The sequence below is a fragment of the Pteronotus mesoamericanus genome, unplaced genomic scaffold (genome assembly GCF_021234165.1).
Source record: "Pteronotus mesoamericanus isolate MK-2021 breed Mesoamerican mustached bat unplaced genomic scaffold, CSHL_Meso_final contig_182, whole genome shotgun sequence".
Classification (NCBI taxonomy): domain Eukaryota; kingdom Metazoa; phylum Chordata; class Mammalia; order Chiroptera; family Mormoopidae; genus Pteronotus; species Pteronotus mesoamericanus.
Window position 1 is genome coordinate 22,926,316 of NW_026555078.1, and position 17,436 is coordinate 22,943,751.

At 46.7% G+C, this 17,436-nt stretch overlaps 1 protein-coding gene across 1 annotated transcript in view; it reads left to right on the forward strand.

Annotated features, from left to right (window-relative positions):
* ZFYVE26 (zinc finger FYVE-type containing 26) overlaps nucleotides 1-12,940 on the forward strand; it is a 58,929-nt gene extending 45,989 nt beyond the window's left edge. Inside the window, exons 35-42 of the mRNA XM_054567385.1 lie at nucleotides 422-640; nucleotides 3,855-4,052; nucleotides 4,899-5,098; nucleotides 5,935-6,076; nucleotides 6,367-6,426; nucleotides 7,566-7,748; nucleotides 8,313-8,357; nucleotides 10,902-12,940. Coding sequence (XP_054423360.1) covers nucleotides 422-640; nucleotides 3,855-4,052; nucleotides 4,899-5,098; nucleotides 5,935-6,076; nucleotides 6,367-6,426; nucleotides 7,566-7,748; nucleotides 8,313-8,357; nucleotides 10,902-11,105 — 1,251 coding nt within the window. The 3' untranslated portion in view covers nucleotides 11,106-12,940. The remainder of the gene's footprint in view (nucleotides 1-421; nucleotides 641-3,854; nucleotides 4,053-4,898; nucleotides 5,099-5,934; nucleotides 6,077-6,366; nucleotides 6,427-7,565; nucleotides 7,749-8,312; nucleotides 8,358-10,901) is intronic.
* The last annotated feature ends 4,496 nt before the right edge of the window (nucleotides 12,941-17,436 follow it).

A 17,436-nucleotide genomic window follows, 5' to 3' on the forward strand; every position in this document is an offset into this window, starting at 1 on the left:
GACCTGGGGAAAAGATCAGCTTCCACTCAGCAGACAGGGGCAGCCCTGGCTCAGAGCTGCTGGGCTTGGACTTGTCCTTTCCACAATATATAGTCTGAAAGTAACTCTGTATGGTTATATAAGTTAATACAGAGTCAATTATTTTTTAAAGCAAACTATGGAAAACACTTTTAAGTGATAAAAATCACATATAATCTCATGCCTAGACTTAAGTAGTATTTAGATTTTGGTGAATTTTCTCTGTTATGTTTTTGAATGGCAATTGGTGTTACACAGTATTTTAATATATAGAGTTTTGTACCCTGCCTGTTTTTCTACCCTTAAAGCTGTATCATGAGCATTTTTCCATGTCGTTAAATATTGTTTGAAAGCAATAATTTCAGGGCTGCTGAAACTTTTCCTTCCCACTCTTTCCTGTCAGCAAGACGATGATTACTTGTCCACCTTGAAAGAACTGGAAGCCACTCTTCGGACCCAGAGCCTCTCTCTGGAGGTGATTCCTGAAGGGAAGATCACGAGCAACACCTACTACCAGGAGTGCCTCTTCTACCTGCATAACTACAGCACCAGCCTGGCCGTCGCCAGCTTCTACATGAGGCACGGCTGCCTGCGGGAAGCCCTGCTGCACCTGCTTAGCAAGGTGGGACGCAGGCACAGCTTCCACAGGGCAGGGCCTGCTGTGCCTTCCTGGTTGGCCACTCAGCTTTAGGAGGGGTGGGGGGCGATAACCCCCTTAAGCTAAGCCCAGTGTAGAGCCATGCGATCACCCCTGGCAGAGTCAGATCAAAATAGAAAATTCTGTCTACATGAACCATGATGTGATGGGTGTGCCCCAAGTCATAACGGGGATCCCAAATTGCCCTTCTGACTGGGAGTGATGAATTTCAATTCTTCTCCCAAAGCATTCAGCAGAATCAAATGGCAGTTCAGAGCCTGATCTCTGGAACAGATGTGTGGTGTAAGCGTGTGGCCTTGGGCAAACTGCTTAACCTCTCTGTTTCCACACACCCCGCACCTGCCCTGGGACAAATGTCTGCTTTAATGAAACTTACATGATAGTAGAGAGAAAGACAATAAGCCAGATAAGTAAAATATATGACACAGGTCGTGAGTAGTAACAAGGAAAGTAAGGGAAAGGGGCGGTTGTGCATTTTTAGGTAGGGTGCCAAGAGACGATGATGCCTGAGTAAAGGCATAAAGGACGTGGGAGTGAGCCATGGAGATTACGAAGGAAGCACAGTTCCGGGACTGTGTCCTACCGTTGACCCACTGCCCCTCCACCCACGCAGAGTTGTTACCACAAGGGCCAGGAAGCACCCATTGCACAAATCATATATTTGGGCCACAATAACTAATGGAAGGGGGCTGTGCTCTCCTTTTCCCCTCTGTCGTCACTGCCCTCCTCCCACAGGAGGCAGAGGCTCCGCTGAAGGGCGTTTTGTCCTCGGAGCCATCGTTAAGCAGAGTTAAGCCCAGTCGGGACTCTCTCACCATGACCCTGTGGCATTCCCTCTTTTGTTGGCATGTTCCATGAAAACTTCAGGAGGAATTGGCTGATTCGTACCAAGTTTCATATAAAATTAAAGGACCTCCAGGTGTACTTCAGTTACAGTCGGCCACCCTAATTCAAAATGGCAGCCAGTGAAAGTCTGCAAACACAGGTAGACCTATCTCGGAGGACCGCTCCAAGCAAAGACAATAGTTCACAGAGTAGTATCGCTATACTCCAGTAGGACAGTGAAAGGGAAATGCTTCATTGCACTGCCTTAGCTACTGTAACTGGGCCTTAACTATGAACCAGGTCTCAAGAATAATGTGAAAGTTATATTATTTAGAATTTAATTGCTAAGTTTTTCCTTTCCCTCTGTTTCCAAGTGAGTTTAGAAATCAATCTGCTTCTCCCAAGCACAAATAGAGAATGAAAATCACCCAGTTCCATTTCTTCTAACTAACGACTAGTCCAGGGGGTTAAGCTGCTTACTTACTTATCTTGGTATGAGCTGACCACAGCATTGCCCTTGCTTTCCATTTGTCAGGGTCAGAATAGAAGCTTCCTTTTTATCTCCTATAATCACAATTACCCTTGAACTGAAATAGCTTACCTTCATTCTCAAGCAGGTTCAAAATGACAGAAAAAAGCAACATGGTGACAACTATGACTAAATGCCTGGATCATGGAGGGTGTTGTGCCCTTTCACCCCTTCATCTACCACACTGCCCGAGAATGAGCTTTCGAAAACAAATGCATGCTATCTAGAAGTAAGAGGATTAGTATATGTGTATACTTTCCTGAGGAGTTCCATAAGGTTTATTCATTCATTCATCCAAGAAATATTTATTAAATAGCCAAGAACTGTTGTGGACACTAAAGATACAGCAGTGAAAAAAAACAAACAAACACACAAATGTCTGCTTTAATAAAACTTACATGATAGTAGAGAGAGAGACAATAAGCCAGATAAATAAAATATATGATACAGGTCATGAGTAATAACAAGAAAAAGAAAGCAAGGAAAAGGGTAGGTTGTACAATTTCAGGTAGGGTGCCAACAGAAAGTGATACTTGAGTAATGCCTAACAGACGTGGGAGTGAGCCATGTAGATTACGGAGAAAGCACAGTTCAGGTGGAGGGACTAGCAAAGGTCAGGGTGACCAGAGCAGGTTGAGTAAAGGACAGGTAGGAACAGAAGGTCAGGAAGGTAGCAGTAGCCAGCTCATACAGGGCCTGTAGATATTGTGAGGACTAGGGCTTTGCACTGAGTGACAGAGAAAACCTTGCGAATATTTTGACCAGAGGAACAACGTGATCTGACTTAGGTTTTACAGAACCATTCAGGTTGAATTGTTGGCATTAGACAAAAGAGAGGCAGAAGCGGAAGGTGGGACACCAAGCAAATGCTGATGGTGGCTGGGGCCAGGGTGTTACAGTAGAGGCAATGAGAAGTGGTGAGATTCCTACGTACCCTGTATGTGTTTTGACAGCAGAGCTAATAGAATTTGCTGATATATTTGACATGGAGGGGAGAGATGACTGAGAATTTTTGACTGGAACAACTAAAAGAATGAAACCTCCACTTGAAAAAGAGAAAACTGCAGAAAGAACAGATTTGGAAGAAGCAATCACCAGCACATTTTTAGATGGAGTAGGTTCACTAGGTATCTGAGAGGACATGTCCAACAGGCAGTTGGATGTCAGCTGGGTATATAGTGCTGGAGTTCAGAAGGGATGCACAGGCTGGATAGGGGTTTAGGCATAGTCGGCAAGTAGATAGTATTTAAAGCAATAAAGCTATATGAAATCACCAAAAGAATGACTATACGTAGAAAAATGAACAGATTTTTCCTAAGCCCTGGGGAGATTAGGAGAATCAGCAAAGGAGATTGAGAATAAGTAGCCAGAAAAGAAGAAATAAAACCTGGAGAGGGTGGTGTCCTGGGAGCAAAAATAAAGAAAATTTTTCAAGGAGGAGGAAGTCATCAGCCATATCAAAAGCTATCAGTAGGTCCGATGGAAGACAAGGACCAAGAATTAACTTTTAGAGTTAATACTATAGAGGTCACTGGTGACCTCAGGGACAGTTTCAATGGAGTTGTGGATACAAAACTAAGTAAGAGTGGATTCAAGAGAAAAATCCCAGGAGATAAGAGGAGACAGTGAGCACAGGTAACTCCATCAAGGATCTTTCAGTAAAGGGAAGGAGGGAGCAGAGCAGTCATACTAGGATTCGCAAAAGCACCTGTGACACCCAAGAGGCACCGCTCTAGGAGGGTGCAGAAGGAGATTGAGAACGGATCCCAGACAGTGCCAGGCCCAGGCTCAAGACTTGGGACTTTCTGCTTTGCCCTGCTGCAGGGGAGTCCTCCAGAAGTCTTCATAGAAGGCATTTTCCAGCCAAGCTATAAAAGTGGAAAGCTACACGTTTTGGAAAACTTGCTAGAATCCATTGATCCAACCTTGGAGAGCTGGGGAGAGTACCTACTCGCTGCCTGCCAACATTTACAGAAGAAGAACTACTACCACATTCTGTACGAGCTGCAGCAGTTCATGAAGGTAAGAGTGGCCCCAGCCTGCCTTCTCTCTGTTGCTGATGCCCTGCCAAGCGCAAGGGGAGACTGCGCACAATCAAGGGAACAAGACTGTCATTCTGTCCCCGGCCTTGCTATTTGAATGATGCTAGAGTAAATCCGTGTTGCTCTCTACCATTGTTAAGTAATAGGATTTCTCTCCCCATCCTAAAGAGGTAAACTTCAGTCTGGTCAGTAGTGGCATTCTTCAGAATCGAAGCAATGTAAAGATAAAAGGGAGGGGGTGTACTTTGTCCTGTATAATGTGCGCTTTTTGCCAAAAATTGTTAAGGGAAAAATAAGGGTGCGCATTATACATGGGTGTGGTAATCCCATGTATAATGCGCACTGAGACTGGGTGCGCGTTATACATGGCTAAATACAGTAGCTGGTAGTTTCAAGATACTACATTTTAGAGGCATGAATGTAGAATTCATAAAGAATGAAGGAGTGTTTTTAAAGAAGATGCATGAGGGGAGAGGAAACAGTCTTCTCCCTATCTGCCTGAGGGTTGCCAGTACTAGATCACAGAGAAATTGAGTTGTTCAATGCTACGGTAAGAGTGAAGCCAAGTTGAATGGAGAATCAACAGTACCCTTTAAAGATCCCTTCTATGGTGGAATAATGTCCTGCCCCAGAACCCAGCTGGTCACTTCACCGTGGGATCTCGTGGGTCTAGGAGTGACTGATACAAAATAGCAGTGCTGCTGCCGATGGGAAGGGGTGCTGGCAAGCAAGCATTATGGGTGGGAATTGGATCAGAACCCTCCTCACACCCCATCCTCCAATATCCCTGACCTCCTTTGACCCAAACTTTGTTTTTCTTTTCTAGGACCAAGTCCGGGCTGCCATGACCTGTATTCGGTTCTTCAGTCACAAAGCAAAGACATACACAGAACTGGGAGAGAAGCTGTCATGGCTGCTGAAGGCCAAGGACCACCTGAAGATCTACCTCCAAGAAACCTCCCGCAGCTCTAAAAAGAAGAAAACCACCTTCTTCCGAAAAAAGATGACTGCAGCTGATGTGTCAAGGTAGCTCCAGGTTCAGGGAACCAGTCAGATGGGGCAGAGAGGTTCCAACTGAGCCTCTGCTGGCGAACAAGCTGCTCTTGGCCATGCCCAAACCCTTGGGGGAAAACACATTCATATAAAACGAATTATTTCTTGAAGGCGTGTCTAGTAAAAGCCTAGAAAGTCAATGGAGGAGCTTATAGGAGAAAAGGAGAGTGAGGGGAGGATTGGGATCACACATCACAAACACCCAGCCCTCCAAACCTCTCACGATGGGCAGTAGAGGCCCTGCATGATCAGGCCCCTGCTGTGTCTCCACCTCATCTCCCAGCTACTCTCCTTCCTGCTGCGCATCAGTCACACTGGCCTCCTGGGCTCCTCAGCACACCCAGTCCTCTCCTCTCAGCCTCTATGCCTGCTGATCCTACTGTGATCCTACACAGCATCTAAACTAAACGTTCCACTGCTACCATGTAGTGCCTCATAGACCCAGGTGCTAGTTATTTTATGTGTCTGTTCCTTATCCATCTCCTCAGCCGCTGGACTCTGAGGGCAGGGTTCATGGCTCTCTTGACCTCCGTTGTTAGCCGCACATCAGTGCTCCATAGATGCGTAACCGATGCAAGTGCTGGACCAGTTCCACAAAGCATCTTAACTATTCTGAGTCTGTGCAACCAGACCACCCATTTTTGCCTTCTCATAACTGCTCAGGGGGTATTTTGCCCTCTTCTCCTTTTCCGTCATTTCTTTTGCCTTTTCCATTGCCATCTCATTATGATTTCTCAGTCACCCAGCCCTAGTAATTTCACTCCGGAAGCCCCTCGTGAGGGTAGACTGTGTGTCTCCTGCCACCATAGGCACATGAACACACTTCAGCTGCAGATGGAAGTGACCAGGTTTTTACATCGATGTGAAAGTGCTGGGACCTCTCAGATCACCACCTTGCCTCTGCCAACCCTGTTTGGAAATAACCACATGAAAATCGATGTTGCCTGCAAGGTATGTACGATGTTTCGCACCTCCAGCAGACTGTTCTCTTTCAGAGCATTTATCACAGTTGTAATCACCTAATATTATTTCTGTTGTTTGATGGCTGCCACCTGACTAGAACATGAGTCACAGGCTGGAGAGCAAGTCCATTTTGATTACTCCTGTATTCCTAGTGCCTGGCTCTTAGTAGAGTCTCAATAAATATTTGTTGCATAAATGAATAACTGGGGGCCCTCACTCTTTACTGAGGGGCTGCTCCCGTAATTGCTCCTTTAAGCATGTTTCCCTCTCCTTTTCAGGTCATGCTAGGAGGGAAAAACGTAGAAGACGGCTTTGGAATTGCATTCCGTGTTCTGCAGGTATGACTTGGATTGCTTGAGATCATGCTGGGGGCAATCAGCACCTGACCAATTCAGTGAGAGATTATTCTTCAGGAAATGTGTATTTCCTGGAAAGGAGATTACATGTACCAGTACATCAAGGAAGAATTGAAGAATGTAGCTATTACAGAGCTGGGTCAAAGCCATCAAATAAATACCTGAAACAGGTCAAGGACACCCCCCAACTGTTCCCTGCAGAGGCTCTGCTCGCCCCGCTCAGGGGAGTGTGACTAGAGGCAGTGGCCAGGGAGGGACAGGTGGGCAGGAGGGCACTGGCAGCCCGGGCTGCCCTTCCACCCTCCATCCACCCAGGAGCGGGCTTGATGGGTACACTGTCTGCGGCTTGTGATTAGAGGGCCCAGGTGCCCTGCGCCACTGGAGCGAAGACTGGAGCAGGGCGCTGAAACCACAGGGAGTAGAGCGGCTTCTCCAGACCAGCCCCTGCCGTGCAGCTGCATGCAGACTCCCTGGTGACCGGCATTCTGGGGTGGCAGGGTCTTAAACTTAAGCATTATGTGTGTCTCATGGATCGATGGCTTCATGAACGCTCGACAGATGTCTCTCTTCCTACCTCTTTTCAGCATCAGACAAAGCTCCCCACACACAGAAACCCCTGGTGATCAGGCAGAGTGACAGCTCCTCTCAGACCCTGTGGCAAGGATTGTCCTAGACCAGGCTTAAAGTGCTTACTTGGTAGCTTCCAGCCGATCAGTCTTTTCGTGAATAGGTCTGTTTCCGAACACTAAGGCTTCTGTTAACAGCACAAGGGCAGCAGATACCTGCGCTAACATCCATTTCCCCAGAAAAGGTGACTCCTTAGAGAATGAACTGCTATTGTGAATTCGATTAGAAACTTCATAAAGTGATACAACAGTAAATGAGATGTACCAGTTTCGATGTTAAGGTTACGATTTTTATGGTTTCTTCCTAAATGCGTAACTCCAAAAGAGGAACGTTTTGCTTGTTCTTTTGTTTGTTGCACATACGTTCTCTTTTGTGACTACAATCAGTGTGACTTTCCTATACACCAAGCATAGTGGGAACTTTTTAAATGTTGCCTTCTTTCCCGCTGTCGATGTCCCCTGCCGCCTAAGCCAGAGTCCGCTGTTCTGTTCTAGGACTTCCAGCTGGATGCTGCCACAACCTACTGCAGGGCTGCCCGACAGCTGGTGGAGAGAGGGAAATACAGTGAGATCCGACAGCTGCTCAAATGTGTCAGTGAGTCAGGCATGGCAGCCAAAAGTGACGGGGACACCATCCTCCTCAACTGCTTGGAGGCGTTCAAGAGAATTCCACCACAGGTGAGCTCACCCCCCAGACCTCTTGGCTCCTCCCTCTGTTTCAGTGACCTGATACCCTCCCTTTATCTTTCTGTTCCCCACAATGTACCTGAAACTCTGCAAGATCCCTTTATCTTTCTAACACTTCTGTAATAACGGCCTCACTCTAATCACCCTTTCTCTGAGAAGAAAAGTCATGGTAATAACCTCTATACCCAGAAGGTAGCCCTCGGCATCCATTTTAATGTTGTTCGCACCTGGAAGTGTCTGTGAATTGTTGGAGTGAAGCTTCTCCCTGTCATTGTGGAGGAGGTCAAGGTGGGTCTGCAGATGGCCTTCGAAGCATGTTGCCTATGAAATTGTCCCCCTGTGACAGAGCCACATCATTTGTGAAGGCCAAGGAGAAGCCTCTTGAGAGCTGTTCCTTCTCCTCAAATTCCTAGGCTTAGTGTTATCATTAGATTCCCTTTGTCGCTCGTCCGCCCGCTGGAGCCCGAGCAGCTGGGCTGACACTGGGTCGCGCCCCAGCTTTCCCAGTGGAGCCTCTCCCCCGCCTCACGACTGCTGCGTTTCTGTTCTGCACAGGAGCTGGAGGGCCTGATCCAGGCGATACACAACGATGACAACAAGGTGAGCAGAAGTGTCTCCAAACCCTGGGGCTGATCACAAACATCTCCTTAGACTTGCCTTGTCAGCTTGTTCCTTGCTCCCCATGACAGTTCATTCAGTCTGGTATCTTAGCCCGTTTGTTGTCCGGAGCGGGAGCTGGGACCCGGGTGAGGTATGATGAGAAGGATAGATGGGGCATGCCCGAACCCTGACCACGTGAGCCTCTGCCTCCCATTCCTTTATCCCCAAGGCAAACATGTCCTAGGCTGCTCTTGAATCTCCGTCTTCTATGGAGACGTCTTCTCTCAGACAGCCCTAGGAAATTTCTTACTTCTATCGTCAGGTGACTAAATGAGGTTCTCAGAGCGGGCAAGCATTTCTTTTTTTTTTTTAATATATTGTTTTGTTTTTGTTTTTGTTTTTTTAGAGTGAGAGGAAGGGAAAAAGAGAAACATTGCTTTATTGTTCCACTTATGCATTCATTGGTTCCTTCTTGTATGTGCCCTGACCAGGGATTGAACCCACAACCTTGGCATGTCAGGACAACACCCTAACCAACTGAGCTGCCTGGCCAGGGTTGGGCAGACATTTCTGTATTCTGAAGGGGCAAGGTTACCCTCTACAGTAGGAAAAAGCTCCCATGCAGCCCTTGACCAACACGTACCCATCCGTGTCTCCTCAGTCACTGGCTCCTCTGCCACCTATCAACTCTTCCCTTTTTGGTAGGAAATCAGCAAACCTTTGCTTCACATTGCCTTTGCAAGGAGTGCCAGCCAGAATAAAAGTATCTCCAGCTGCTCCTGGCAGCAGGCCCTAGCCACCTACCATCCAAAGTAAGGCCCACGGGCCAGGCGAGGCCTGGGAAAAACCAGCCAGATGGCTGTGACCACTAGCCATGGAATGACCTGGCAGCTGAGTGTGTAGGATACTGGTGTCAGGCAGACAGCTTCCTACATAACCACAGAACCACTAGAGTGGCCCTATTGCTAATCCCTGGAGTGAATTTTCAGGGCATTTTTCATTTAAGGGGTTAAGGCAAAAATATTCTTAACATTTCTTTATTTCTGCAACATCCCGATGAGACCCTGTGGAAAGGATGGAATTCTGACCTTCTGAAATGTGGATGATTGCTCTTCTAGAATCAAAATGAGAGCCTACCAGCCAGGCCAGACACACAGGTTCCCTGAGTCCCAGGCTGCAGGCCTTTTCCAAGCCCCCAGTACTAGTCTCCCACTCAACAGGACCAGGGCTCTGTCCCTGGGAAAGATGTGCAGTACAGTCTACACAGTCATCACTTTTAAGGGTTTTGGTTTTTTTTCAGGTGTTGTTTTAACGCACTTGAGTAATCTCAGGCCACAAAGTCTTGCCAAAAAATAGCTTCGTTCAGTCCCTGTTCCAACCTTTCTGGCAAAATGCCCTCCTTCTCTTGGTAGGAATTTTGCCTGCCCACTCGTATTATATATTTAACGTACCATAGGTGCTAAGAGGAGCTGAAGGCCTGGGTGAGAACAAATGTCATGAGGCAGCAGGTAGATGCCCAAACAGCAGGACCTGGTGATCACTTTAGTGAGCTCAGAACATACAGACATCTTCTTGCTATAGGAGATGATGTGTACGACACGGCGATTGAGCTTAGGAAAGAAGGACTTTAGTGACCAAGACAAAAAAGAATATGGAGCGCGGAAACACAGAGAGGGAAGCGTCCCCTCGAACCATCAGGAGGGACTGTCACAGCATGCAGTAGTTTCCCGTGGAAGCTCTGAGGCCGCTTGTAAGGGCCTCGCTGTTGGCTGGTCAGTGAGGTGCCGGTGAGATCGGGACGGGGGGTGAAGGGGTTCCCGTCTTCACCAAGCTGGGGTTCCTGAGATTGAGGGTGTCCATAGTATAGGAAAGACAACCCCCATGCCCAAAACTGACCTTCCTCTGATCCAAACAAGAAAAGTTAGACCTTTTCTAGTTCCATTTACAGATCTTATTCCCCAAATTTCCTGTTAAAAGATTTTAAACTGAGCAAGTTGAAAACAGAAAAATCAAGGAGTGGGATCTGGATGCCCATTGTGGGGGACAGGGTAACTGTTAATTCAGTCGTTTGTTCATTTGGCACATACTCACTGAATACCGACTACATGCCAGGCTCGGTACTACGCACCGGGAATACAAGGGTAGAAAGAGCAAACACTACACCTGCCTTCGCGGACCTTAAAGTCTAGTCAAGGAGACAGACATCGATCAAATAATCACCCAAGTAAATCACATCACAACTTGTGGACAGTGAAGCCGGGAGGAAGCAGAGAGGGAGCCCAGGACGGTGAGGAGGAAGGCCTGAGAGGGGAAGGACAGAGGCCAGGCTCTGCCCTCCTGCCTGCCTCCTTCTGACACAGTGTAATGGCTGAGTCCAGGGTATTTAAAGAGTTGCCGTAATACCATGAAAGGTAGGAACCCAGCAACTGATTTGGCAGCTGACACGCAATGGCCTATGCGCCTGAGCGCTGACACAGTGCTGTGCGTTTCTTGGTGGCTGGTCATTGATGTGTCCTTCCCTCTGTCTCCTACACCTCTTGCCAGGTTCAGGCCTACCTGACATGTTGCAAATTGCGTTCTGCCTATCTGATTGCCGTGAAGCAAGAACACTCACGGGCCATGGCCCTCGTCCAGCAGGTTCAGCAGGCTGCCAAGAGCAGCGGGGATGCTGTAGTGCAGGATATCTGCGCCCAGTGGCTTCTGACAAGCCACGCCCGAGGTGCCCTTGGCTCAGGCTCCAGGAAGTGACCCATGAGCAGCGGGCCCTGGAACCGTGGGGCAGGAGTGACGGAGATGCTCCTACCTCTTTCCTCCTGTGCAGTGAGACTTCCCTGGCTCTGCCCAGGTCAGAAAGAGCTGGGTCGGATGCTACTTGCCATCTTGGGCAAGGACAGGCCCTTTCACGCAAGTGCCATGTGTCTCTGAAATTGCGGAACCTGTGTGTTTGTCTGGAGATGGCCAGTTCTTTCTACCTCAGAGTGAGTGAGTGTGTGTGCACACTCCTGTGCACACGTGTTTACGCCCAAGCACTTCTGAACAAATGAAACTTCCCCTACTGAACAGAGGCACTTTTATTTTAGACGACTGCCCGTCTGAAAACCTTCCCTGCGTTTTGGTTCTTAACCCGGGTCATCCTATTTGTACACAGTCCCCTCTGTGTGGAGACATTCCAGTAGTTTCTTGTGACTAGAAGGGTTTTATCGAGAATTATAGAGCAGCACCAAAAGGGTTGCCTTTTTTTCCTACTTTTCCTTCCCGACATTCAGAGATGGCTTTGGGGCAAGCGGTTCCTGTGGAGAGAAACTGCTCCAAGCGTCTCTCCTCAAAAGCACAAGGAGTTACGTGAGCCTTAGGATGGTAGCCTGAACACAAGGGTCCTCCCTCAGGTGCAGGCATCTGAAAGCTGTGCAAGTGAGCAGGTCTGGAACCCCAGACATGGGCAGGAGGGGCACCACTGAATTCATCCAGCAGGGGGTGGGGGGCCTCTCCAAACAGGAATGCAGGGGGGCTGCTTACACGCACGGAGCTGGCTCTTGTGAATATCCCTACTGCACAGTGAGAGGTTGTGGCTCCCACACTGAGAGTCGGGGAGAGAGAAGGTAGCCAGGATCCTAGAGTAAATGGCTAGATTTTGCCTATTTGAACAACAGTCCTATTCGTGCCCCTTTAATTGGTTAAGAAACCACTTCTCTTCTCTCCCGCTTCTCTTCAGTCCTTCAGCACCGCAGGACCGATACACAGAGACCTAGGGTCACTGAGAAGGCAGTGCTCTTTGTTGTAATAGAGGGAGTCAAGGGTTTGCTTTGGAGGTGGGCTTGCAGGCAAGGGTCAGATGAGAGGACCATGAATAGGTCCCATCCAGTTGGTGAACTAGGTGATGTGCTCCTTTAGCATGGGTTTGTCTTCCCACCTGAGATGTGACAACGTTTTAGAAAGGGTCTGTCATACTCAGTGACTTGGGTTTGCAAATGAGAAGCCTAAGAAAAGCTCTGAGCCTCCCACCAGCCAGAACTCAGACTGCTGATCTCCGATTTGCCGCTGAGACAAACGGGAGCTAGCAGCAAAGTCAACATCTCTCGTGCTTAGAACCCCGTGGATTACCCTCTGAGCCAGGTTTTTTGATAGTAAAATAAACATCTATTTTTGGCGTCTGTCAGGTTCAGAATTTTTGTCCTGTTAGAGGGTGGAAAGACTGTAAACAAAATACTAGATCCCTTTTGGGGGAAGTTTGACAAGTGGTTTTTCCTTCTTTGAGCCATGGAATGCATCTGTCTCCCAGGAAATGCCATTCCCTGGTATCTGCTTGCCCTTCTAAGTCTGCCCCTTATGCACTGAATATAAGCACTTTATATGAATGGTTTGCAGATGTTGCAGCCCTTACATTGGGATGTTAAACCAGATTTTCCTGACTTTTCCCTGTAACCAAAATAATAACCATTGACTAGACTGACATAAGATGAGGCTAAAAGCCTTTGAGCTTCACACTGTGGTCTCCAGCAAAAAAAAGAAAGAAACAAAAACCTAATGCACATGTTGAAGGGTTGGATGTTTTATCACAAGCAGCCACAATAAAGTCTCGGTCCTACCAGTGCTTGGCTTTCTGATTTCTTTGTGATGTTCCCTGTATCCTTCCCTTTCTTTTTGCTTCACACTCTGTGGGGAGAGAAAAAGTGGGTGGGAAACATCAGATGGCCTTCAATTCTTGAACGTCTGTAAATGATTCCCATTGTAACTAATGACTTTATCTCAAGTTTCCTGTGTGTTAAAAGCTATTAGTGTGTTCCCTACTACCAGAAGACTGTTTTGTTTCTTTTGTTGGGTTTTTTTTTGGGGGGGGGGGGTTGGGGGTTTTTTTTGGTTCAGTTAAAGTAGCGGGTGGAAATCAGTTACACAATTATTAAGTGAAAAGTCCCTCCTGTCTCTATCCCCTCAGCCCAGTCCCCTCCCAGAGGCCACCAGTGTCAACAGTTTCTTGTGTATAGTTCCAGAGTTTTTTTATACATAAACAGCAGTAATAACTGAAGTATGATTTCGTGGTGAAGATACGCCATAATTATTTAACCAGACTCTATTAATGGACATTTTACATCACTGCCATATTTTGCCACTACAGATTATACTACAATGAATTACCTTGTCCAGAATAACCTGGACGAGAGGAGACGTGCATTTGATAAGTATTGCCAGTTGCCGTCTAAAAAGGTCACAGCAAATAAATGTCCCCCCCAACTATGTGGGACAGTGCCTGCTTTCCCATACCCTTCCCTCCACAGTTATCAAACTTTGTAGGTCTTTGCTGGTGTTACAAATGAAAAGTGGTACCCTGAAATTTATTGTAATGCTGTTTGTCACTTTTTAAATTCTATATCTCTAACATCAACCACGCTGTGAATCTTTGAACGCAAATGTAGGGTCTTTGGGGAAAGCAGGACTCAAATTGTTTTCTTGCCATGTTCCCAGAGCAAGCGTTGGCAGTGTGACACTTGAGCCGTGGACAGCAGCATTGCTGCCATTATCTCCTTTCCCCAGAAACAGCAGCTCACATTTCTCATTAAGCACGCACACAAACACACAACGTAATGACAGAAGTATACCTGAAAACCACCTGGTGGAGACATGGCACAAAGACATGTCACGACAAAGAAAACTGGAACACCCCATCTAAATCTAGGATAGAGGACCACTGACTACATTTAGAAACCTGAGATGCTCCAAAGTTAACAGATGTCTGGCTGGAGCTGAAGTAAAGCAGATCAAATGCTATCAGAGTCTTTTCGTGCCCGAGCAACCAAACAGCAATAGTTCGCAGTAACCCTGAGGGAAATGACCTCTTCTTGGCCATCTTCCTCCCTTCCACAGTAGTAATGTTGACTAACCCATTCTTGACACTTCTGAATCTTCACCCACCAATTCAGTCAACATCTGGTTGCTGAATGGCGTCTTCGGTGGAGCGCTCCCCTGCTCCCTGTTTGTGCTAATTCTGCTTGGAGCCCTTCCTTCACCACCTCCACTACCCCACCCTCCAGTCTTCTGTTGTCAAAGCCCTTCAAGCCCGTTTCAAGTGCCATCTCTACAAATCATTTGCTTCTCTGGCTTTACTTTCTCCTCATTCCACTTAACGGCTAAAATTCAAGGCTTACTCTATTCTCTCTTGACAGCATTATATTCTCCCATACAACCCCCCAGTTTCCGCAGTCATCTTCATTTCTACACCAAATTTGCCTGTCTAAATTCTTCTCCATATCAGACCTGCCTTCTGATGGCGTTTTGGAACTCTAGCCCACATCGCTGACTTGTACCTAAAAACAGCACATCCAAAATGTAACACATCCTAATCCACCCATAAACCTGATCTTCCTCCTTCAGTGGATATTAGTAGTCATTAATGTCATTATTACTACTGAGCATACTACCAGAGTTACAAACCTCAGGGGTCCTCTGTATTGACTATTTCTTCCTCCTCATTCCACAAACATTCCAGTACCTACCATGCATCAAGCACATACCCAGTTGAAAACCATGTCCTATCATCCTACATCCCCAGTCAGAAGAGCTTGGTCCTTCATCTTCATCACCTCACTTCTGGTCGTTGTCACTTTCTCCCCTGTCACAGAAGCCTCTCCTTCACCTCAAGCACCTATCCAAAAAGTATACGTCATATCAACTCCATATTAACAAATAATACCTCTAGAAGAATAAACAGACTTCTCTATAATCTTGAGGTATAAAGAGTCTTCTTAAACCGATACAAACCCCCGAATCCTTGGACCATTTCATTGTTTTTATTATGGTGAAAATATACATGACATAAAATTTACTCCTTTAACCCTTCTGTCTCGCTTAAAGCTCTCCTATTCTGCCCATTTGACAATTTGTACTTGCTATTTGATTATCTGAGAGGCCATAAGCTCCTTGAGGGCAAGGATCATCTCTTGCTCACCTTCATGTTATGTGAAAATTATTTGTGCTTTATTTACCAGTAAATAAAGATTTGTAGAATGAAGTTGTATAGACTGTAGTATGTCCTGATGAAATGGATGAGAAAGTAAACATTTTGACGTTACCTGTGTCTTTTTCCAAACTGTAAGCTTCCCAAGATCAAATTACTCATTTCTTACCTTCCACCCCACCTCCTCCTTTCAGTTTCCCAGAGGAGACATTGTCCTTCCCCTATTTGAGCCTTTTGCCTGGTGACTCATCCTTCAGGTCTTGCTTAAATGTAGAACATGGTTCAGGAAGTCTCTGATCTCTACCCTCTACCCCTGACTAAGGTGGGCACTTCTGCCAGGTGTCCTTGTAGTAAGGGCAGGAAAAAGAAAGAGACAAAGAGGGCAACAAACAGAAACAAACTCTATCTCTGATTAAACTAGGAGACAATTGTAAGACAAATCCACAATACAAAGATTAAAATGGATCAAGTGACACTTCTAATGTAGAAGGTGGAAAGGAAGAGAATATGAGTGGGATACAGGTAAGTTTGCTGGTTCGATAGCAGAAAGTTCAGGGAATTTATGGCTGATGGCTTTCATGTTATCTACAAAATTGGCGGGGGGGGAATCACCTGTTAATGGTTTGAGGGAGCTGGTGGATTCAGTGGTTTGAGAATATAGAGAAGACATCAACTATGGAGAGGCAATCTCATTGTGAAGCTCTTGAAGTTCACCTGGGCTCCTGTGAGTTGCTGGGAATTGCATGCTATTTGAGGGGAAGCCCGTTTGCTCTGAGCCATTTTCTGCAAGTATTGCTGGTAAAGTTCTGAAAGAGATCCTAAATTCCTAGAGACCTTAAATTTCCACCGCTCCAGTTACTTATTTTTTTTCCTCTCATTCTACATTAACGTCCACTTTTGTACCTAATTTTGTATCTGTAATTTTGTATTCTTAAAGATGATCCCCCAAATTGTACACACTCCCCTGGATCCATCCTGAGCTGTGGGAGAACAGGTGATCAGGCAGGGCTGAAAGCCCAGGTGATGATGACCAGCCATCGATAGTGGCTCCAGTCTGTCGAGGTCTGTGATTTTCTGCAGCACCGATCTTGGCATGTAGAAGTCAGAGAGTTGGATTCCTCCATGCTTGGCCTTTGCTAGACGAGGGTGATAATGTAACCAGAAAATCAGCAAGGGGAAAACCTGGCAGAGTAGAAGTTCCCTTTGCTTGTGTTGGAACAAGTTAAGATATCTAAGGAACTGCAAGTTCCTGTGATGATAAGGTATCAGGTGTGGTCCTTGTCATGGGAATGAGGGACTGAAGAGGAGTGAGTAAGTCCAATGCTGAGGAGATCAGGGAACCAAGTCTGAGTGGGCATACGGCACACTTCAATACCAGTGCTTTGGACAACGCATATACACCCACAGCTACCATACTACTCACTTGGTCTCCCTACAGTACCATGTTGTTATTTGAGTTAAGATATTTATTGTGTAATCATACTCTCTCATATATATGAGGAAAAATTATCATATGTTCAGTAAACACTCAATCTTTCTTTCATTCCAGATTGATGTTAAACCTCTGTGGAAAGCACGGGTCCAGGCACATGAAAGGGGTCTCTTTTCTGGGGATTCCCAGGGCTGGGCTCCCAGCACCCTTGCCAGGGCTCTATGACCGGTGATGCCCTTAGAACCACTAAGCAAGAAGGGCTCCTTTCCTTGGTCATGCACCTTAAAAAGCCATACATTTCACAAAAATGCACAAGAATATAGTAAATTTATTCAAGTGGGCATCTCTGTTGCTGACGCTCTGGCACCAAGCTGTGCCGTATCCCAGCCTGACCGCCTGACCATCTGCTCTCATCCGGCAACTTGCCAGTGTAGGGGCAGGAAGGCCAACTGCTTTTCCTCAATGCAGGACGACTGAGTTCCAGAGCTTCCTGTGGTAGCAGGAGCACCTAAGCCTTTGCTGTGACCGCCCCCCAGTTCCCCTTGCCCTCTGCCCAAGCCTACTTCCATTAATCTCTCCCTAAGGGGACTCCCCTCAAACTTCCTGAGTGCAAGTGTCCATCTCAAAGTCTGTTTCCCAAGATACCTGACCTCAGTGAAGCCAACCATACTAGCAGGCAGTCTGGCAAACATAAGAAG